The 16104-nt window shown below is 47.1% G+C and overlaps 1 protein-coding gene and 1 long non-coding RNA gene across 3 annotated transcripts in view; one reads left to right on the plus strand and one right to left on the minus strand.

Moving 5' to 3' along the window:
- LOC140188551 (uncharacterized) overlaps window positions 1-9123 on the minus strand; it is a 73492-nt gene extending 64369 nt beyond the window's left edge. Inside the window, exon 1 of the long non-coding RNA XR_011883326.1 lies at window positions 8492-9123. This is a non-coding gene — a long non-coding RNA (uncharacterized lncRNA). The remainder of the gene's footprint in view (window positions 1-8491) is intronic.
- The window catches only part of LOC140188549 (pleckstrin homology domain-containing family G member 5-like), a 110982-nt gene continuing 96368 nt past the window's right edge, over window positions 1491-16104 (plus strand). The window contains exon 1 of one of the 2 annotated variants that reach the window (XM_072244950.1): window positions 1491-1507. Coding sequence is in view for 1 of the 2 variants with exons in the window: in XM_072244943.1 (XP_072101044.1) it covers window positions 9596-9623 (28 nt within the window). In the remaining variant the exon portion in view is untranslated. Of the gene's footprint in view, window positions 1508-9407; window positions 9624-16104 lie in introns of those variants that run through there. The other variant, XM_072244943.1, reaches the window with a different exon arrangement.

Consider the following 16104-nt stretch of genomic DNA (forward strand, 5'->3'; position numbering starts at 1 on the left):
AGTCCCTACTAACATTATTTCCACCAGTAACCTTAAATATTCAGTTTGTCATTGAATCATGGTCATTTACGTACTTCTTCTGAACCAAGTTACAGACCTTCACTTTTTACATTTTCCTCTCAATCAGTGATAGTCTGAGAGAAGTATTTCTATCCTGTGCTGCTTTCTGTGCTAGCACCAAGAGAATCCATACGTTAGTGCTCCATCACTTGCGCTGTCTGACTTAATCAGCTCAAAGTTTAAGTTCTTGCTCTTCTTTAGTCCGTCTCTTTGCACCAGATTCGGTGCTCTATTTTAGGAGTTGTTGCTTAATTCATTTGCACCTCACATTCAGCTGTAGAATGTGCTGAGTCTCCACTTCCCTCAACTGTGCTAAATAATATTAATACTTACAAGGGTGAAAAGTTAAACCCTGCCCCGTTTTTTCTTAAACTATAAAGTGCCCACATTTTTTTTTTAAAAAGATGAATTGTCAAAGATGAAGAAAGCCTTTGTCTGAGGCGGTGCCGCAGTGGCCAGTCCTTTCCTCAGTGCCACCCTCAGCAATCCCACAGTCCCACTCTTTCAGTTGATGAATGCAGTTCTCTGTCAAAGGAAAGGAGCCCTCCAGGCCGTGTTTTAATGTCTCTTGCATTAGCCCTCTGCAGTGGGACATTGGATCGGCTCGATAGTCTGTGTACTCAGGGGGTCTGAGCCCTTGCACTCTCGCCGCTGGAGCTAAGGGCTAGTTTGGGAATGTTTCTTGGTGATAGTTTTGGAAGCACTATAAAATGTTTCTTTATTGGAGGAAGCGTGGAGCATATGAGCTAGAGACCCTGCCAGCACTGGAGGAGTCTGACGGTACCATTGCAGAGCGATATATATGGTCTTCCACTCTCGATATTCTGGAGGAACTGGAGGATGGTAGGAGCAATTTATTTTATACAGCGCCCTATCAAAAGGTGCAAATTCGCGGCAATACTCTAATGTGATTGGAAATTCAGGCAGAAGTATGTCATTAGTTTTGGTAAGGTTGGGATGGCAAGAACAAATGTTTGGGAAGCCTAGTTGATGCAGGTTTAGGTTAAGTTTCCCGGGATTGCTTCCACTTGGGTTGGAACAGCTGGTTGGGTTGGAATAAGGTGAAGTGTCCACTCCAGCGTTTAGAATCAGTGACCAATTATTTGTGCAGCTTAACCGGTGCTTGGATGTAATGTGATGCTCTAGAGCCACTTTCATATAATTGCCATGGCAACATCAAGGCTCAATTGTTTGGTTTTTTTTGTGGTCAAGTGTTGCTAAAGCTGTTTCCTGTGTTTGGAGGTGATTCTTGTGATCAGTGAGCTGCCTCCAAGGTGGTTTTGCTTTGTGTAAAACCCAGTTTACCAGACGGCAAAATTGGAGAGAAGCGACACCAGAAGCGCACCTCCTCTTGGTTGATGATTAGCTAACATTAGCTAATATGGACAGGAAAGTTGTGCTCGATTCTCAGCCGCTTGCTTCCTGAGTGAAGCAGGCCTCATATGTGGTGGGTAAAAACGTGTCAATTTTGAAGTCAGCATGGGAAAATGTTCACATGAATGTGTTCTTGTCCATGGCCACCATCTGGATATCTGATTAATCTGGCAATTGAATTTTTTGAGTATTCATGGAGGCTACATCAGTTGAGTATGATTCTGCATCATTGGGGCCTGAGATACTAGATAATGTGATTCACATAGAATGCATTCACTGTGTTGTCTGGCTATAACTGATTGCTGTGAATATATTCAATGTGACAAAAACTGTTCCATTGTAATAGAACAGAAATATAAGGCACTCAATTAATGTTATTATGATTAGCAAGTTGTTACAATTATAATAGAGTTAGTGGTAGCCATTGATGATACTAAAAACAAAGAGGTGTCATTAAAAATAAATTCTTTTGTCTAAGATCAAGCTTGGTATCAACGCTTCAATTCTGCCACAAAATACCACGTAACACTGCCACATCCAATTCCTTCACGTTTCACTTTTCATCCCTGATGTGTGGCACATACATCAGCCACACGTTCATTATCTTGAAATATGCTGATACACACTGTCAGACAACACCTTGAGGACACATTCACCACGTGGACTGCAACCATTTAAGAAGGCCCACAATGGGCATCTTTGCAAAGCTGATCTTGCAGCAACAATCACATCCCGAGAATTCGTATTTGAAATGAGGCTAAAAAAAAAATCAGCTTTCTTCACAGAAATCTTAGCCCATCTTAAAGTTCAATTGTACAACTTTTAGTTTGTTTGATTGCTTAATGTCTAAGGATGGGGCCAAGGAGTTCTATTAACATTTGTGGAATTTGTTGAAGCATGTTTTGTTTGCCTTCTCTTGTAACTTAATAAAATGTTTAGTAAATGTTTGATGATGCCCTAATCAGTGTGTCTGTAAAGAGATAATTAGATGGTTTAAACAAATACTGAGAAAATGAATGTGAGTTACTGATCAAAGTTCACCTCAATAGTTGTACATTACTTATTATTTCCTGCTGCTTGAGGAGCAGAATAAACTCATGAACTGTTAGAAAAGTACCTTCTCATCCACAGATAACCTTCATTTACTCTTTACTGTTTAATTGTTTTATTGAACAGCTAAAGTCTAATGTGGAATAATTTATTTCCAGAAATGACGAGCCTTCAGTGAATCGTGATGGAATAAGCTGGGAGTTTATTCAACCATATGAAATGTGTAGTGGGGGGGGGGGGGGAACAAGTAAGAATCGTGTCATCCTGAACTATTATCTTGGTCATTATGTTGTATTGTTGTGAAATTGCCAACAGTTTAGTGAATGGGCTCACTATCAGTTGGTAGACATTATGAACAGCATTACAGTATGAACATCTGCCTTTGGTAGCCCTGTGTCTGAAACAGTTAACAGTCCAGTCATTCTGAGTTACAGTAACAACAAAGGCCACTGTTTTTGTGTTGACTACATTGACTCCTCCTGCTCTTTATGATTTTTTGCCACCTCCACTAAAGCAGATGAATAGGCTTATTGTTCTCCCAACTCCAGCCTGGGAATCCAATGCTCTTGCTTTTTATTGAGCTCATTGGTATATATGATAGAATATATTTTCTCAGCCACAGCTTCACAAACAAGCAGTATCTACAGTGGATGAAAGCAATATTACTGAGAGTTGAAGGATATGGAGCTTTAGATTCGGCACTAGACTGCCCCAACTCTATTCATCTGCTAATGCAACTCTCATCTATACTTCTGTTAACTTCCAAAATTCCAGGCTCCAAAAACTTAATGTCACTCAAAATCCTGCTGCCTGTTTCTAAACTTCAACTTTCATTCACCCCCATGCTTCATGGGCTCCCAGTTAAATAAATTTAAAAATTCTCACACTTGTTCTTTTTAATATTTGCGCTTTGATAAAGCTTGTAGTCACCTGAACACAATTTTGAGTCTCTGCATTAATTTTTGATTGATAAATCTGTGAAGTATCTCAGGAAGGCATACGTCGTTAAAGGTGTTATACAAATTGAAGTTGGTGTATAGCTGTCAACCCAACAAAGTCGTCTGGTGGAGCAGTTCAGTGGATTGGAAGAACAGAAGAAAATAGGAGCGAGGCTCAGTCAGTCAGTCCCTCAGGCCAACCCCACCATTCAATATAATCAATGCTGGCCTCAACTCTTTTGAGACAGTTCCCTATAGCCCTCACTTCCTTGCTGTTTCACATATTTATTTATCTCCATTTTAAATATATCTAATGATCCGGCCACCACTCTCAGGGTCGGAGGATTCCAGAGGTTCACTAACCTTTGGAAAAGGGATTTCTATGCACCTCACTTTTGATTGACTGTCGCTTATTTTTGTAGCTTCTTCCCTTGTTCATGACTGTCATGAGTGGAGACATTTCAACGTCCACTTCAAGATCTTGCATGTTTGAACAAGATCACACCTCATTCTTCTAAATTGCAATATAGAATATGAACCCAGACTGCCTAGCCTGTCTTGATAATATGACATTTTCTTCCCAGGAATTAGAAGGATGGAAGTTGGGTGATTTTGAGAGCAGGAACTGGTTTCAGGAGGAAGTTTTGCTGTTAAAACTCTGTCTACTGTATGATTCTACCCCAGTTCTGATGAGCCCACACTAAGAGCAGAGCTTTGCTGTTTTATATCTTCCTTGTGCCAAAGTAAGTATCATCCTTAGACCTTAGTTCATTTTAACCACTGTAGGGATGTCCTGAAAGGTCGGAATGCCCTCAACTGGTATTGAATCATTTTCTGATGCCAGACAAGGGCTAGATTGCACTCCCTCTGCTATTCAGAATGAGTCACATTCATCTTCTAACCAAGACTGGCTTGCTCTCCTCATTGATGAGCGACAGCAGCTCTCTCTCAGTCCATCTCTATCCCCCTCCCACCTTGCGCTCTTCCCCCCTATGCTCTCTCCCCCCTCCCCTCACGCTCTCTCCCCCTCCCCTCACGCTCTCTCCCCTCCCCTCGCGCTCTCTCCCTCTCCCCTCGCACTCTCTCCCTCTCCCCTCGCGCTCTCTCCCCTCCCCTCGCGCTCTCTCCCCTCCCCTCGCGCTCTCTTCCCTCCCCTCGCGCTCTCTCCCTCTCCCCTCGCGCTCTCTCCCCTCTCCCCTCGCGCTCTCTCCCTCTCCCCTCGCGCTCTTCCCCCCTATGCTCTCTCCCCCTCCCCTCACGCTCTCTCCCCCTCCCCTCACGCTCTCTCCCCTCCCCTCGCGCTCTCTCCCCCTCCCCTCGCGCTCTCTCCCCCTCCCCTCGCGCTCTCTCCCCTCTCCCCTCGCGCTCTCTCCCTCTCCCCTCGCGCTCTCTCCCCTCTCCCCTCGCGCTCTCTCCACCTTCTCCCCTCGCGCTCTTTCCCCCTCCCCTCGCGCTCTCTCCCCTCCCCTCGCGCTCTCTCCCTCTCCCCTCGCGCTCTCTCCCTCTCCCCTCGCGCTCTCTCCCTCTCCCCTCGCGCTCTCTCCCTCTCCCCTCGCGCTCTCTCCCCCTCTCCCCTCGCGCTCTCTCCCCCTCTCCCCTCATGCTCTCTCCCCCTCCCCTTGCGCTCTCTCCCTCTCCCCTCGCGCTCTCTCCCTCTCCCCTCGCGCTCTCTCCCTCTCCCCTCGCGCTCTCTCCCCTCTCCTCTCTCGCGCTCTCTCCCCCTCTCCCCTCGCGCTCTCTCCCCCTCTCCCCTCGCGCTCTCTCTTCCCCTCCACTCACGCTCTCTCCCCTCGCACTCTCTCCCTCGCGCTCTCTCCACCTTCTCCCCTCGCGCTCTCTCCCCCTCTCCCCTCGCGCTCTCTCCCCCTCTCCCCACGCACTCTCTCCCCCCTCCCCTCGTGCACTCTATCCCCCTCCCCTCGCGCTCTCTCCCCTCGCACTCTCTCCCCTCTCCCCTCGCGCTCTCTCCACCTTCTCCCCTCGCGCTCTCTCCGCCCTCTCCCCACGCGCTCTCTCCGCCCTCTCCCCATGCGCTCTCACCCCTCTCCCCACGCACTCTCTCCCCCCTCCCCACGCACTCTCTCCCCCCCTCCCCTCGCGCTCTCTCCCCTCGCACTCTTTCACCTCTCCCCTCACGCTCTCTCCTCCCTCTCCCCACGTGCTCTCTCCCCCTCTCCACTCGCACTCTCTCCCCCCCTCCACTCGCACTCTCTCCCCCCTCTCCCCTCGCACTCTCTCCCCCTCTCCCCTCGCACTCTCTCCCCCTCTCCCCTCGCGCTCAATCCACCCTCTCCCCACGCGCTCTCCATCCTCTCCCCTCGCGCTGTCTCCCCCCTCTCCCTTCACTCTCTCTCCCCCTCTCCCTTCACGCTCTCTCCCTCTCCCCTCACGCTCTCTCCCCCTCCCCCTCACACTCTCTCCCCCTCTCCCTCGCGCTCTTTACCCCCCAAACGCGCTCTCTCCCTCCCCTCGTGCTCTCTCCCTCCCCTCGCGCTCTCTCCCTCCCCTCGCGCTCTCTCCCCTCCCCTCACGCTCTCTCCCCTCTCCCTCTCGCGCTCTCTCCCCCCTCATGCCCTCTCCCCCTCTCCCTCGCACTCTCTCCCCCTCCCCTCGCGCTCTCTCCCCCCCTCATGCCCTCTCCCCCTCCCCTCGCACTCTCTCCCCTTCCCCTCGCACTCTCTCCCCCTCCCCTCGCGCACTCTCCCCCTCCCCACGTGCTCTCTCCCCACGCGCTCTCTCCTCTCCCCTCGCGCTCAATCCACCCTCTCCCCACGCGCTGTCCATCCTCTCCCCACGCGCTCTCTCCCCCTCCCCCTCACACTCTCTCCCCCTCTCCCTCGCGCTCTCTCCCTCCCTCATGCTCTCTCCCTCCCCTCATGCTCTCTCCCTCCCCTCGCGCTCTCTCCCCTCCCCTCACGCTCTCTCCCCTCTCCCTCTCGCGCTCTCTCCCCCCTCCCCCTCACGCCCTCTCCCCCTCTCCCTCGCACTCTCTCCCCCTCTCCCTCGCACTCTCTCCCCCTCCCCTCGCACTCTCTCCCCCTCCCCTCGCACTCTCTCCCCCTCCCCTCGCACTCTCTCGCCTCCCCTCGCGTTCTCTCCCCCTCCCCTCGCGCTCTCTCTCCCCCCTCCCCTCGCGCTCTCTCTCCCCCCTCCCCTCGCGCGCTCTCTCCCCCTCCTCTCGCGCTCTCTCCCCTCTCCCCTCAAGCTCTCTCCCCCCTCTCCCCATGCGCTCTTTCCCCCCTCTCCCCTCGCACTCTCTCCCTTCGCACTCTCTCCCCTCGCGCTATCCACCCTCTCCCCATGCGCTCTCCACCCTCTCCCCACGCGCCCTCTCCCCCTCTCCCCTCGCGCTCTCTCCCCCTCTCCCTTCGCGCTCTCTCCCTCTCCCCTCGCGCTCTCTCCCCCTCCCTCGCGCTCTCTCCCCTCTCCCCTGCGCCCTCTTCCTCTCCCCCCACACTCTCCCCCCTCTCCCTCACGCTCTTTCCACCCAAACGCGCTCTCCCCCTCCCCTCGCGCTTTCTCCCTCCCCTCGCGCTCCCTCCCCCCTCTCCCTCGCACTCTCTCCTCCTCCCCTCGCGTGCTCTCCCCCTCTCCCCTTGCGCGCTCTCTCCCCCTCCCCTCACGCTCTCTCCCCTCTCCCCTCGCGCTCTCTCCCCTCTCCCCTCATGCTCTCTCCCCCCTCCCCTCACGCTTTCTCCCCCTTTCCCTCGCGCTCTCCCTCGCACTCTCTCCCTCTCCCTCATGCTCTCCCCCTCCCCTCGCGCTCTCTCCCCTCTCCCCCTCTCCCCCTCTCCCCCTCTCCCCCTCTCCCCCTCTCCCCCTCTCCCCCTCTCCCCCTCTCCCCTCTCCCCTCTCCCCCTCTCCCCTCTCTCCCTCTCCCCTCTCTCCCTCTCCCCTCTCCCCTCACGCTGTCTCCCTTCGCGCCCTCTCCCCCTCCCTTTGTGCTCTCTCCCCTCGCGCTCTCTCCCCTCGTGCTCTCTCCCCCTCTCCCTCGCGCTCTCCCCCTCTCCCCTCGTGCTCTCCCCCCTCCCCTTGCACCCTCCTCTCCCCTCGCGCTCTCTCCCCTCTCCCCCCTCTCCCCCTCTCCCCCTCTCCCCTCATGCTGTCTCCCCTCGCGCTCTCTCCCCCTCCCTTTGTGCTCTCTCCCCTCACGCTCTCTCCCCCTCTCCCCTCATGCTCTCTCTCCTCTCTCCTCGCACTCTCTCCCCCTTCACCCACTACAAATTTATTAGAGAGTTTCCAATGTGTGGCACTTGTAAATTCTTCCCTTTATCGTAATCTCGCAAGACATGTAAACTAGATAAATCCTCTAACTGAACATCCTTTTCAGAAGGCTATTGAATACAGGAGGGGATGTTTTGCTGAAGTTGTTTAAGAAGTTGGTGAGGTTTAATTTGGAGTATTATGTGCAGTTTTCATCAGTGCCTACAGGAAAGATGTAAATAAGGTTGAAAGAGTACGGAGAAAATTTACAAGGATGTTGTGGGGACTGGAGGACGTGAGTTAGAGGTTCCTTGCAATGTAGATTTAAGTGGAGATTTGATAGAGGTATACAAAATTATGAGGGATATAGATAAGGTAAATGCAGGCAGACTTTTTCCACTGAGTTGCGTGGGACTACAGCTAGCCGTCGTAGGCTAAGGGGATTATGAGGGGAAACATCCAAACTCAGAAGGTGGTGAGAGTGTGGAACGAGGTGCCAGTGCAAGTGGTGCATGTGAGCTCCATTTCAACATTTAAGTGAAGTTTGGATAGGTACCTGGATAGTAGGGGTTTGGAGGGCTATGGTCCCGGTGCAGGTCGATGGGAGGAGGCAGGTTAAATGGTTCAGCATGGACTAGATGGGCTGAAGGTCCATTTTTGTGCTGTACTTTTTTTATGAATCTATGACTCTAAGGCTAACAATAACCAAAAGCAGCGGCCGATCGAACAATGTATTATAAGTTATTTCACAGGGGTCAGATCATTCTTATATACACATACAAAATGTAATACTTTGTAATCCTGGCTGTATCATGAATAGATAAGAAAAAAATGCTTTCTCTGTTCATCTAATATAGATGGTATACCTTCTGCAGCGTTCCAGCTGAGCACGGGGACTTTACTTTGATGAATCCCTCTCTTTCTGTGAAGTAGAAATGCAGGGCTCTTTCTCATTTCCTTCATGCTTCATCTAATGTGCAGAAAGACCTTTAACCCAGGACAGTAAACATGCAGGACTGGGATGTGAATGTGCTCTCAACAGTGTTTCAGCACCGCATATCAGAAGTCACTTCCTCCGACTGACCCCTGTTCCCTTCCATTCAAGGCAGACAAAAAAACTTAATTGTGATCTGCTTGAGGGATTCTGAATCAATATTTCTTATTTCATCCAGTTATTCTTCTAATCTAGTATCTTCTCACTGCCTCCTCCTCCTCCTCAGCCATACCATTGGAAACCCTTAAAAGGATTTCACGTGGTACATGAAGGCAAGGGATTTGGTCTTGTATGGATCTTCTTTCCACAAAAGCAACTTAAATTCATATGGTGCCTTTAATATTTCCAAAAGTAATTCATTAAACAAAATATGCCACAAGAGGTAGGAAGGGAAAAAAATTTAGGGAAGAATTCCTGAGTCTTAGCAGGTGAAGGCTCAGTCACAATTAGTTCAAACTGGCACTACATTTTTAAAAAAAAAATGTAATTCTTTAGCTATGCAATTCAGTTCTCCTTTTGCTTCAGTAAACTGTGAGGCTGGCAGAATTATTTGGGAACGGAGTAGGAGGAGTCTCTGCGGCTCTTTGTGATTGGCCTTAGTTCCCATCTGTTCCACCTGTACTGGAAATTTGGTCAGCCCCTGCATAGATTGCTGTGGACCCCAGCTGTTGTTTTGTCTCCTCCCCTCGCCTACGTGGGACTGACTAATGCTGTTTGTTAACCTTTAAGTTATCTGTGTTATTGGTGCAATGATGCATTCACCGGGCTGGTTCAATTGCACTGTCAGCTTGCAGTTGCTGGGCCTGGAAACTGCTGGCAACAGATGCTTTTCCTGTCCTGCACTTAATCAGCTACTTGAAGCTTGGCAGGCTTGTTGTGAGGCTGATCCTCAAGCCTTGGAAGTAATCGTATTTTGTCTGCAATTTTCTATTCAGTGCTGGAGATTGACAGGAACTTCATGTTTTGAATTTCTCCAATGAAAAACCAGCCAGGAATGATTGCAGGTGAGAAATTGTGTAATTGCCAGGAGTCAGTATGCATTGGGTAAACTGTAGGACAATCAGCACAGATCTTCATTTTGCTTCATTGCCTGTCATTTAAGATGTGCTTCGCAAGACTGTGCTGGTTTGGTTTACAACTGTCCATGATATGATGGTGCATTTTGTGGTGTCACATTGTAAGAAACTATGTTCCTTGTGATTGGCCTACAGCATTGTGAATACTGTACTGTAAACTACAGTTGCTGTCTGGACTCACTAAGCGCAAAGTTCAGCATTCTGAGTCAGATCTACGTGCTGTGCACTGAAGTGAATGGCAGAAATAATGTTCCAAATCTGGACATGCACAAAACTGTTATCTGTGAAGCATTCTTGTTTTATTAGCCTGCCTCTCATGATCTTGCAAACAGGACCTTCATAAATATTAAAATTTCAATGTTGCCTGAAATTATTAGACAATCCTGCCCTTTTATCGATCATTGGTGCATCATGTGCAGTTCTGGTTAACACAATATTGGTGATGAAAGGTACTGTACAGCAAGAGGCTCCAGGAGAAAATAATCAATTGAAAGAATAGAAGAGTTGGTTAATTAGGATTATAAAAATCAGCCATGCCATGTCAACCAGGAACAGCTGTTCTATCTTATCCTGGAAGATTGAGCTGGAAGTGTCAGCCTCTGCTCAAAGATCAGCGAATTCCAAGTTTGTTCACAGAAACAACATTTCAGTGAGTCAGCGATCTGTAATGGAGCTGGTGCCCCAGACAGGTGGTGGAATCAATATGTTGGTTTTCTCAAATATATATCAAACTTTTTTCCCCAGAAAATAACATATTGTGCTCAAGAAGATGAGTAATTGGAAAATTGTACATCCCCTGTGAGATACAGGTCACTTGGATTTATGGGTCTGAGAACCTCCACAACTGTAGCTGGGGCTTTGCTCTCCATGTGACTCAGTCTGCTGTAGATTCTTTGATAGAGATTAATTGTTAGTGTTAATTAACAATATGATCTGTACTTGTTTGGAAGAAGATTAGCCCTCATGTATCATTGTGCATATTTCCATATATCAGAGTTGTAATGTACATGCATACTTTGACAATAAGATGAACTTTGAACCCTTGATGTGTCCGTATGAATAACAGAGCCGCATGATGTTTCCTTGCTGTTGTAGTTTAGAGATGGGACTTTGAGGTGCCACATATTATGTGGAATTCTCCTTTCTGCACAATCAACCAACTGCAAGCATCTGTGCCTTGCAGCCATTCATCTTTGAGCACTGATAGGGGATCTGATCACTATCAGTGCTAACTCTTAACTGATTTGGATCCGGTCTGCAAGGAGCAGACCCTCATTTGAAGCTCAGTCTCTTCCTAAAGGCGTGGGCTCTCTTAGTGATGCACGCAAAATGCTGGGGGAACTCAGCAGCTCAGGCAGCATCTATGGAAATGAATAGACAGTCGACATTTTAGGCCGAAACCCTTCTGCGGGACTGAGAAGGAAGAGGGAAGATGCCAGAATAAAAAGGTGGGGGGGGCATCGAGGGGAAAGGCGAGCTAGAAGGTGATAAGTGAAGCCAAGTGGGTGGGAAAGGTCAAGGGTTGGAGAAGAAAGGATTTGATAGGATAGGAGAAGAGAGTGAACCATAGGAGAAAGGGAAGGAGAAGAGGACCCAGGGACAAGTAATAGGCAAATGAGAAGAAGTAAAAGGTCATATTGGGAATTGAGGAGGGAAGGATAAATTGATATTCATACCATTAGGTTTGAAGGTCCCCAGACTCTCATGATGGTTCTCTCATCTTCAAAAAGCAATAACTCATCATTGTGCCTTGTTCCAGTATGTATTATTTGTTTGTAAACTTTAATCTGTAATTATCTAAGAAGCAAGCTCATACAGTTTGCATTAAATATTTTTCTTTTGATTCTCCAGATGCTTAGCAGCTGACGCATCAGGAGACTCAAATTGCATTATATTTGTGCACACTTGTGTGTACAATCTGCGCGTGTCGGTCCAACTGTGCCTGTACTTGTGTGGCCCGGCTGTCCGTCTGCTCGCCTTCCCTCCCTGTATTTATGCTTGTTAGTCCTGTGTTTCTTTTGCTTGCTTGTTGTAGTTTGTGCTGCGTGCAGCACATAGAGTGGTAATTCTGTGTTGCATAATTATGGTAGCAGTACTTTATTGGCTGGTCAACGTGGAACCTATTTAAACGGAGCTCAGAGACGGAAAAGAGCAAAATCAAAGGTTCTGGCATTTCTCACGTGTAGCACTCAGCACATTGTTCACATAGAACCTGTTGGCAGGTATCCTGATGTGGCTGTTTTTAGCTCCGTGGCCTCACCCTGTCCAAGGAAAGATTACTCAGCACTATCTCTCATGTAATTCCTCTTGGGCACAAGTTTTTTACAGCACAGACTAATGAAAGTTACTTTGTCTCTGGGCCATTTCATTCTGCATTCTTCATAACCCTGACGCTTGTTTCAGTGGAGAAATTAAAGCTGTTGGAACAAAACAGTGATAGGATTAGTTCTGTTAGAACACGTGGGCTAAACTGCCTGCTTGTCTCAGCTGCTTATTCCCCAAATAATGGGAATTACACCTTTTGATCTTGCCTTCACTTCCAGAAAAGAACAGCCACATAGTTCTGGTCACCTACCTGTGGGAAAGATGTCAACAAGATTGAAAGAGCACAGAGAAAATTTAGAAGGATATCGCTGGGACATGAGGACCTGAGTTACAGGGAAAGATTGTATAGGTTAAGACTATTTCCTGGACGCAGGAGAATGAGGGGAGATTTGATAGAGGTGCAAGCAGGCTTTTTTCCACTGAGGTTGGATGAGACTAAAACCAGAGGGCATGAGTTAATTGCAAAGGGTGAAATGTTTAAGGGGAATATGAGGGGGAGCTTCTTCACTCAGACAGAGGTGAGAGTGTGGAATGAGCAGCCAGTGGAAGTGGGAAATGCAAGTTTAATTTCAACGTTTAAGAGAAGTTTGGATAGGTTTATGTATGAGAAGGGTATGGAGGACTATGGTCCAGGTGCAGGTTGATGGGAGTAGCTCAAGCAATAGTTCGGCACAGACTAGATGGGGTGAAGAGCCTGTTTCTGTGCTGTAGTTCTCGGTGACTGACTAATCATAACTTCGATTTATAAAGCACCCCTAAGTCTCTTCCTAAGTTTTGTCACCAAGCTGAAATAGTGGAGCAGGTGATCAAGACTAGGTCAAGAGGTTTTTCTGAAGAGCAATCTAAAGGAAGAGAGGGAATTTGAGAGGCACAATTGATTAGTCAAATGTATTCCTGATTTTAAAATCAAGACAGTTTTTCAATGAGAGCTACATAGACCAGCAAACACAGAGAAGAAAGGATAAATAGGATTTGGTACGTGTTCAAACAGCCACCGATTATGGAGAGTAGAACAGAACAATAGTAAATATGTGACAGCAAAAGGGAATGTTTGACTCATTGTGTCTAGACTGCTCAATAAAATAACTAGCTAGCATAATTCAACCTTCCACATTTGGAATGCAAACTCACAGGGCATATGGGTTTTCAAGGACGCATCCAAGTAATTTCTAAACATAGTGACATTTTCTGCATCTATTCATCCTTTGAGGCCCTGAGTTCCGGGTCCCTACCAACGTCTGGGTTAATCATTTGTCTTTATCTCCCCTTAAAGCTTCTATCGTTACTATGACCCCTGGCTTTTGTCTCCTTATTTAATATAACCTGATACAACACAATCTAAGTCTCCCATCAGCATCTCCCAAAAGCCTTTGCTTTTCTAGTCTTTCTTTATAGCTGTAATTTTCCAGTTCCAGCAACATTGTTGTGAATCTCCCTACCTTCACCAGTGTAGGCACATCTTTCCTATATATAATAGAAACATAGAAAACCTACAGCACAATACAGGCCCTTCAGCCCACAAAGCTGTGCCAAACATGTCCTTACCTTAGAAATTACTGAAGGTTACCTATAGCCCTCTATTTTTCTAAGCTCCTTATACCTATACAGGAGTCTCTTAAAAGACTCTATTGTTTCAGCCTCCACCACCGCCGCTGGCAGCCCATTCCATGCACTCACCACTCTCTGCGTTTAAAAAAAACTTACCCCCAACATCTCTGTACCTACTTCCAAGCACCTTAAAACTATACCCTCTTGTGCTAGCCATTTCTAGCCTCTGACTATCCACACAATCAATGCCTCTCATTATCTTGTGCAACTCTATCAGGTCACCTCTCATCCTCTGTTGCTCCAAGGAGAAAAGACCGAATTCACTCAACCTATTCTCATAAGGCATGCTCCCCAATCCAGGCAACATCCTTGTAAATCTCCTCTGCACCCTTTCCATGGTTTCCATATCCTTCCTGTAGTGAGGCGAACAGAATTGAGCACAGTACTCCAAGTGTGGTCTGACCAGGGTCCTATATAGCTGTAACATTACCTCTTGGCTCTTAAACTCAATCCCACAGTTGATGAAGGGGTCCTAGAACAGATCCATGAGGCACACCGCTGGTCACCCGCCTCCATGCAGAATATGACCCGTCTACAACCACTCTTTGCCTTCTGTGGGCAAGCCAGTTCTGGATGCACAAAGCAAAGTCCCCTTGGATCCCATGCCTCCTTACTTCCTCAATAAGCCTTACATGGGGTATCTTATCAAATGCCTTGCTAAAATCCATGTACACTACATCTATAGCTCTACCTTCATCAATGTCTTTGGTCACATCCTCAAAAAATTCTGTCAGGCTCGTAAGGCACGACCTACCTTTGACAAAGCAATGCTGACTATTCCTAATCATATTATGCTGCTCCAAATGTTCATAAGATCCTGCCTCTCACGATCTTCTCCATCAACTTACCAACCACTGAAGTAAGACTCACTGGCTATAATTTCCTGGGCTTTCCCTACTCCCTTTCTTGAATAAGGGAACAACATCCGCAACCCTCCAATCCCATGACTCTTGATCATTTAGAGACGGCATTTCGGAAGGAGGCTTGAGAACCTCAAGCCTGTGCATTGGGAGCACTTAGAAGCTCTGCATGAGTGGCACTCTACCTCACGACTATGTAACAACCACACAGTCACTTTTGCCCCATCTGCGAAGGAGTTTGTGATTCCCACATTACCACCTCAGAACCCCCAAAACTGAGTGGAAGTAAGTCATTCTCAATCCTAAAGGACTACCTAAGAAATATACTATGCGAGCATAGCTTCCCCACCCCGATATCTATTCCTTAGTTTTTAAAGGAATGTATTCTGCATGTCTTTAGGGTCTTTGAAGGAGACGGGCATCTGTGCACTTGTATTAAATTTGAGTGGTAACAAAAGCGTAGAACCTGAAATGAAGAGGGATTGAATTAGACGGTTATAAAGGTAGAAGATGTTGGCTTTATGACTGTGTGGATGCTTGAAATAAAACTTGTCTCTCAGTTGAAATTCAGCTGTAAGCAGACTGTTTTGAATTCCAACATTTGCCAAGGGAAGGATAGAGGCTGCGAAGAAGTGTTAACAATCGGGATCTAAGATGATATGACCAGTCTTGTGTGATTTTGCAATTCGACCCATTAGAGGAGTGCAAAAGAGGTTTTGATGAAGTAGAGTCACATTTCACGGCATTGATGTAGAAAATGACACCATGTTTTGAAATGATATTACAAAGGAGCAGCTTGTAGATGGGAATTTGGATGATACAAAAATATAACCTTGAAGAAAGTGCTAAAGCAGGAAGCGAACCCACTACAAGAGATCCTCTGTCTATAACCAAAAAGATAATATTGAAACAAGAGCAAGACCTTTACAATTGAATAACATATTCTTAAATATTGAACAGATTCTTTTGTCTGTGAATCTAATTGTCTTGTTAATTCAGTACAGAAATATCACAGTGTGCTGTTATGTGACGTTTACAGGAATATTTATCCAGTAATGGTCTACCTATGGGAATTAATTTGTGTCTCTTGTTTCTTTTCTTTCTCTCATTCTTGTTTTGGTTCTTGCCCTTTCCCTTCCCCTCTCTCCATCACTCTCTCCAGAAATGGAGGAGTCCCTGAACAAATTTCAAGACCTGTGCCCGGTGACATTAAATCTGATTCTGATGGAATATTTGATTGGTCAGATCTAGATCCTACGCAGCTTTGAAATGAAATCTTGTTTCACTCTAAATGCCCAGTTGTCAGTTCTGAGAGCTGCGCCTGTAAGTGATTGTGAAATGGATTCCTGAAGCGTGTGTGGGAGCTGCTTACAAAGATCTGTTGCAATGTATGTTATTGAGCTGCCATGTGGGAGAGCTCTTGTTAAATACAGTGACTACTGTGCTATGTCCTAATTAGAGAGCAACTTATTTGGCTCACTGTGTACTGGTGGGAGTTCTTCATCATAAATCTCAATGAGCTGACAATCTTTAACAATATGCTGTAGAATGTTCTAAACAAAAAAAATTGATTTGCATGAATTGCCAAGTGATTTCTGTTCTGCCTCATATGCTAA

The sequence above is a fragment of the Mobula birostris genome, chromosome 27, assembly GCF_030028105.1.
Source record: "Mobula birostris isolate sMobBir1 chromosome 27, sMobBir1.hap1, whole genome shotgun sequence".
In the NCBI taxonomy this organism is placed as follows: domain Eukaryota; kingdom Metazoa; phylum Chordata; class Chondrichthyes; order Myliobatiformes; family Myliobatidae; genus Mobula; species Mobula birostris.